This window comes from Notothenia coriiceps, unplaced genomic scaffold (assembly GCF_000735185.1).
Source record: "Notothenia coriiceps isolate Sejong01 unplaced genomic scaffold, NC01 NC01_scaffold00000339, whole genome shotgun sequence".
Lineage (NCBI taxonomy): Eukaryota > Metazoa > Chordata > Actinopteri > Perciformes > Nototheniidae > Notothenia > Notothenia coriiceps.
The window spans coordinates 15,787,422-15,794,739 of NW_011333040.1; the positions used below are offsets into that span (position 1 = coordinate 15,787,422).

Here is a 7,318-nt window from a genome sequence, read left to right on the forward strand (position 1 = left end):
CACACAAACCACACACACACACACACACACACACACACACACACACACACACACACACACACACACACACACACACACACACACACACACACACACACACACACACATTAAGTGAAGGTGAACGACAGCTTCTCTAAGTCTCATCTCCCCCCCTGGGAGACAAACGCTCCTCCCCAGCTGTCTCCCCTTCCCCTCCCCTCTCAGTCTACTTATCCTCACTTCTTCTCCATCTCTCATTCTACCTCCATTACCCAAGTGCTTCTTTTTCATTCTCTACTTTCATCTCTGACCCCACATCTTTCCTTCATCGTTCTTTCGCCTCTCTCCCCTTTGCTTCCTATCTCACATTCTCTCTCTACATTTAATAATTTCCTGCTTCGTTGCCCGTACACACACACACACACACACACACACACACACACACACACACACACACACACACACAGTTTCTCCTATCATCCGTCTCACCTACAGTAACACCACATCCTTCTTAATGTGCCGGCACTTTCTAAACTCTTCCAGTCACTTTTCTCCTTTCAGTCACCTCACTGTGTAGACTCACCTGATCCATTATCTATCTTACTGCTCTCACTTTGTTTGCCTCGAAGAAAGAAATATAACTGAAATATGTATGGGAGAATCGAGTACCGACTTTAGCCTTATCAAATCCATAACAAATTCCTCACGTTACATGTTGATCTCAAAACTGTGCGCGTTCACACTCCACCTGTACACACACAGTCTAAAACTTTGTTCAGAGACGGATTATTAAGTGTGCCCTGACCATTCTGGGTGGTGTCTATCAAGTGCAGTGGAGCGATTCAACCAAGTCCAGTCTGGAGGGGAGAGGAAGGCAATTTATGTCCATCAAAGAGGTGAACTCTACCTAGGGGACAGGATGTGATGAGAGCAGAGGGCCATGGCCTGCATCCTAAACAACTCTGTGATGCTCAGGCCTCAGACCTCAACATGGGGCTCCAATACGTTTGCCAATTCTTCCTGAAAAGGTTCGTTGTTGAACGTCAACTTGTCTGTAGTGATGAGTTTTGAACTGACAGGCTATCAAAAGTTGGCCTTGATGCTTGGTCAGATTTGTACTTCAGTGAGTTTATTCTTTTATCATCTATGTTCTTTAACCAGCTACTACAGTTTTTGCTTATTTCACAATTGGCTTTATTTAAGGAACTTTTTTTTACAGTGGCTGTCATTCATTTAGTAAGAAATCCAAACATTGGACGAATGGATATTCTGAAAACTAGATGAAAATGGGGAGATAACAATGAATTCAAAAGGGAACACTAATGGTTGAGCCAAAGTTTATAGGTAATCCTTAATAATGCTTGAGGTGTTTCACTGAAAACCACAAAATATTTGAAAAAAATAAATTAGAGAAAAACTTTAGAATTTTATTAACTGGGGACAATTATTATCCGTCCAAAATGTTGATGATTATTTAAAACATTGAGCTGCTATTGGCATAGGAGAAGGAGTGAGAGGGTGAGAAGGATTCATCCTATGGCGACCATAAAAGGTGATCGACTTACTATCTCAATAATGTATTTGATAAGATATTTAAATCTAATCTAATCAAATATGTGTTAATAAGTCATGTCCTTGATAAAAATATGAATTGCTATGAATAATTACTCAATGTAGATTCAAATAGACAAAACAATCTGAGTAGTGCTGAACCTCAGAAAGAGTATGTGCTTGTCAGTCTGCAGCAGCACACTAGAAAAAGAAACATGTAAGATTTACTGGATCACAATTCCTGCGCTGATATTTTATCACTATCTCCGGGCAAAATCAGAAGAAAATCAATGGCGGCCTCTGCTGCCTAGGCTACCCTTCAGAGATCTAAGGGGATAGAAGAGACAGACTATCGATCACTTCATCAATGCACTGTTACTTCAGAAGGAGGAGAATAAAGGCTTTTTCAGAGGGTGAGAGGAGGGTTTTGTGGCTTGGTGCAGAAGGTCAGGGATAACAGCTGAATACTAATAGCGATTACAGTGTCGCAATACCCATGCTGACAGATACATACGTCCTCTAAAGACCATACTTTCCATCTACCTTCACTGCCATTAAGTTGTAGAGGTCCTGATGTACAAAGACACACATGTTTTGAAACAACACCTCCACACAGACGTCTCATCCTCCCCCTGTCCCCCAATGTTCCCCTCCCTTCCTAGAGCAAAACCAGCACCATCATCCTTCAATGTCAGCTCATCGATTGATCCGCTGCTTAAGCCCGTGCCGTGAGTCGGCATTGGTCAGATACAAAGCCACACGAGGCAATTCATCACTGAGCCCCGAACACTTAGTTTGACAGTCGGAGAGGGAGGAGGAGAAACTGATAGGAGAGAGGGAGAGGAGATGAAGCGAGGAGAAACAAGGGGATGGAGAAAAATGGAAACGATAGAGAGAGAGGAATTGATGAGGAAAAAAGCTGAACGTTTGTTTTCTTATCCACACAAGGCTTCTGAATCAGACATCTTAGCCTCACTTTCAATAACAAATTCATTCCCATATTCATTCACTGCCACAGCTTGACAGTTATACAACCACCTCTTTTGTTCAGAGGTGTAAATAGAAAGGTAAGGTACCAAAAGAAAGAGTTATAACAAAAAAGAGACAGTGAAATGAAGACCTTCTGAGGCTGGAATTCAGGCAGCATGACGCAGGTGGCGCCCACCCAGAGCGGGCACAGCAGCTTGTTAACGATGCCATGCACGTGGTGGAGCGGCAAGACGTGGAGGATGACATCATCTCTGGACCACGCCCACTCTGAAACCAGACACTGGATCTGAGGGGTAAGGGTGGTGGGGAAGTAAAGAGAGGAAGGGGTCAGAAAACCTCAATCAGCTTCCACTGTTGAAGACATCGGTTAGGACATTTCTGGTGTTGTGGCGCTGTATTCACGCCTCAATGAGTCATTCCTGCTGCTGCAAGAATGACTTTTGACAACCTGTGAACAACTGAAAGGGGTTGAAGTTAGAGAGCATAATCATAACATTATTCTACTCTTACCGCCTTATGTCCTAGACTCTTATTGGTGGAGAAATTGTATACATCTTTTCAACAATGAATATCTCCCAGCATAATGTGCAAACTGTAAGTATAGAAAGAACACTACATGTCTGATGTTTATCATTCATGTCTGGACATGCCATCAATATAGCTGCTGAGTGGATATATTACTTTGTATTATTCCTGCACACATAATTGCCAGAAGTCTGCATTCTCTTGAAGTGAATTTGTTTGATTTATTGCGTTAAGAGGCCAGTATTTTGCCAATACCAAATGTCATGTTTTTAGGACATTATAAATAGTGGATTAATAGATTATTCGAAGCCTTACTTACTTCAAGAATAAAATATATTGATATCTAATTAACTGTAGCAGAATACATTTATTTAAATAGCTCCAAATGTATCCCGAATTGAGTTTGATTATTTAATGGCATAGAAACTATTTCAACCTTGTAATACAGATTTACAAAACAGTGGAATTATATATTTTATAACAGTTATTGGATATTGATCAAAGCCTACATTTGGAAATCTTACAACAAATGTATTTAAATTTTGCCTCAGGTCTTAATTTACATGAACCTGGCAGAGGAGCTTTCCAGGAACTCTGACAACCTGATGCTGTTGTTGCCTTCCAGGAAAACAGACAGACTCACTTAATCATTCACTCACTCACTCACTTCCCTGGGCCAACCACAGGCAAATGAAACCCTGCCTTCTTTAGGGGTCTAATTTTCCACACTATTGGACATGTAGGTCAATTTAGCTTAAAAGTAAAAAAGAAAATCTTCATGAGATCTCTAATGGCATAAATGAGTGATTATTCAGAAAGCTTGACTGGAACAGAAGAGGATTGATGCTAATTAGGGAGTCACATGTGGGTGAGGGGATGTCTAAACACCGTCTGCACTCAGAAACATGCATATATTTGATGTGTCTTTATTTGTGGGAGTTTCAGATAGCCATTTCTTAATCTCTGCATGAAATATCAAATGCCATGCTTTAAATAAATCAAACCCAGAAGACAAACATGAAAAAGTAAATGTAGCCCTTTCTTGCATTGAAAAAAACTAAGTAAATCAGAACAAAGGTGTCCCCTTGTATGAATTGAATATTAACTTAAACAGAAACATAATTTTTTTTTTACAATTAGGTAAATCATTTGCGGCTCGAGAGTAGATTTGTACACATCAACCAGCCAGAGCTGAAGCGGGCAGGAAGGAGATGACCACAATTATATTGGAGAAGCTAGAAGTATGATAGAAGCTGTGCCAGAAAAACCTAACAAGCATCCAAGAAGAGTTTCTGGAGTAGATGTTTCAGATCAGAAAGGATATTGTTCAGAGTAAAAAAACATAAAAGTAAAAAGAAAGTTACATTCAGGCTCACTAGTATACTGTCCCTAATCTGAGTATCTTCAGTCTTCACCAGTGGTTTAAGAATTACACCTAAAAAGGGAGAATACAAGTTTATTTAGAGTTAGTTTTACCTTGGATTATTGAGAGAAATTCAGTGTATTACATTGTTCCCCTTTAGTGAGAGTAGGTTGGCTCACACCAGAGCCCTTGCTTGTAACCACAGGGACCATTAAATAAATAAATAAATATATTAAATAAATTAAAGGCAAACCTTTTTGGTTAATGATGCATCATGATTGGTTTTTATAACAATATTAAAATTGAGTTTTTTCAGTGGCATCAATGTCTGTGACTCAAAATCTAATTGTGATATTATTACTACACTGGACAAATACACACTTGTTTTGATAGGATTTTTGTATTTTTTGTGAATTTTTCAAAAAACGCTTCCATGACATTTGATCTTTTGATTCCAATTCAACGCAGAATCAAACTTCTAAACTAGACAGGTGGGACAAACCTCTACATATTGGATTTTAGTCCACCTGCTTTTTTATATCAATTGTTTTATGTAAGAATAAGCTTACATAAAATCATCATCAAAAATCAGTTTTTTTCAAAGCTGTTAAACACGTCCTGTGGGTCAATTCAAAGCCAATTAGTCTTTAACAAAAACGTTTATATTTTAAGTAACTGTGGTTTGAAAAAACAACACTTACCATAGCTTGGATGCTGCTGTGCGTATGTAGAACTCCTTTGGGTCTCCCTGTGGTACCACTGGTGTAGATGATCATAGCTGGTCGATCAGCCCAGTCTGTGATGTCTTCTTTCTCCTTCTCCTGGGTGTCTGCCCCATATAAAGTGCTTAGGTCCGAAGTAGGGGGCAGTGTCAGGCAGGGCAGCCCCAGCCTCCGAGCAAGCGGCTCCAGGGTTTTAGCATAGGGATGCCCTGCCACAAGCAGGGAACTCTGGGAGTCAGAGATGATGTACTCCAGCTCAGACTCTGGATGTTTTGGGAAGAGTGGCACCGCCGTCCCACCACTCATCCAAGCTGCCCACTGTGCCACTGTGTAGGAAGCATCATTAGCACACAAGAAGGATATTCGTTTTCCTCCTAACTCCCCACAGTTAGAGTTGAGAGCTGTCTTGATTCTACCTGCGAGACCCAAGCTGCTGCAATACAGCTGCTTGTAGCTGTGGGTGCCATTGCTGTCTAGGATAGCGAGCTTATCTCCAAATGCTGGAGCTCTGGTAAACACTGGCTTCTGGTTTAACCTTGTAGATGGAGCTGTCGTCCATCTATGAGCCCCTCTTTGAACTACAGTTCCCCGTAGCCAATGTGCTGGCTTTAATGGGCTATAAGTTCTGTGAAAAGTGGCTTTCAATTGAGGCAGTGTCCACTTCAGAGAGTGGCAGGCAGTAGCAACAAGTCCTGACCGCATCTTTCAGCTGTACAGACCCTCTGGAGTCAGATCTTTAAGATGGCTCCATCCTCAGGATCTTGCATCCACTCATATCAGACATCTGAGGAAAAAAGGTATAGTTTTATCAAAAAACAAATCAAATTTGAGATCTTCTCTTATAGTCAAATGCCACATTTCTTTAACTTCATTCATCTAGCATTGAACCTTTAAACACAGCTTCACTGCATGTGGCTTAAATGTATGGCTTATTTTTGTTCAGCCCTTCTTAAAGATGGTGAGCAGTAAAAGGAGCAGATGATAAAAAAATTAATAGTAAAATGTGGGTACACTCGATCAAACTATTATTACATATTTGTAAAGTGACTGGAATTGAAAACATAGATAGCCAAAAGGCTGAGAAGTCTTTAATTTTGGCCAAAAAACTAGTTCCTTAATCTTAATACAAGTTTGATCAAGGTTAATTGAATAGTAAAATACAACTAATTGCACCCCACACCTCCTATTTTGATCTAGACTAGTTATTTGGAGACATTCCCATAATGAAACAGCTGCATTTAACAATGTTTGTATGAAACAGAAGACCTAAAAATAACTATAGAAAGAAGCACGTCTTTTTTGCCATTGTACTGATAAAATTCGGGTATGGATTTAAGTCAATTAGTCATTTAACGTGAAAGCACTAAAATGATCTTCCAATAAAATAATGTAATTTATGTTGGTCCCTAAGTGAAATCCAGTGCTTTAGGGTGAGAGCTCGGATGAGAGCAAACTCTCTGACTGCAGTCTGTGACACTGAGTTGGCTGAGAGGACCGCAGTCTTTCGTATACTACAACCTAAACTAACCTCTCCGAGTAGATTATGCGTAAAACTTTTCACAAGTGCAGCGTTTTTCAGTGTAACTGTATCCACTATAAATCAGGCGATGTCCAACTACAACAGGAACTGCTCGGTTTGTCATGGCAACTAACGTCATCTGACTGTTCACCGTTAACGTTACCATGACATTTGACATGAACGTGAAGTTAACTGACAGGCAGTTAAAAACATGTCCCCGAAACCCCGACACTGAACAGACCTTGGCCAGGCAGGCACACGGATTGTAAATATCCCTCTTAGTTCAGCGAATAATATATAAATATTTCTAGGCATATACCCGTGGTCCGCTTTATCTTCCTAAATGCATATTAATCTTACCCAAAAAACAACCCTTGTAGCGAGGGACGGCGTCACAGCATAACTGTTCCGGCATGAAACACACGTTGGTTGAATGGTTCCTGGTTCCTGCCTCGTAAGTACACACTGCGAAATTATCTCTTGTGTGGCTATTTGGACATTACAAAAATACTATTTGTGTTATCGTGCAAGAGCTTGATGTTTTCTTATCTTAATTACCTTTTATTTACTCGTATTCCTCTTCACGAAATGCTCATTTTTGCAGGTTATTATTAGAGTGTATTTATTTTAAAGATTAATTGTATTTACACAGTCTCGTTTAAAAACGAA

At 40.1% G+C, this 7,318-nt stretch overlaps 1 protein-coding gene across 1 annotated transcript in view; it reads right to left on the bottom strand.

The window, feature by feature from the left end:
- acsf3 (acyl-CoA synthetase family member 3) overlaps positions 1 to 7,060 on the bottom strand; it is a 34,345-nt gene extending 27,285 nt beyond the window's left edge. Inside the window, exons 1-4 of the mRNA XM_010778259.1 lie at positions 7,010 to 7,060; positions 5,110 to 5,914; positions 2,651 to 2,806; positions 2,063 to 2,100 (exon numbers count right to left, since the gene is read on the bottom strand). Coding sequence (XP_010776561.1) covers positions 2,063 to 2,100; positions 2,651 to 2,806; positions 5,110 to 5,832 — 917 coding nt within the window. The 5' untranslated portion in view covers positions 5,833 to 5,914; positions 7,010 to 7,060. The remainder of the gene's footprint in view (positions 1 to 2,062; positions 2,101 to 2,650; positions 2,807 to 5,109; positions 5,915 to 7,009) is intronic.
- Between the last annotated feature and the right edge of the window lie 258 nt (positions 7,061 to 7,318).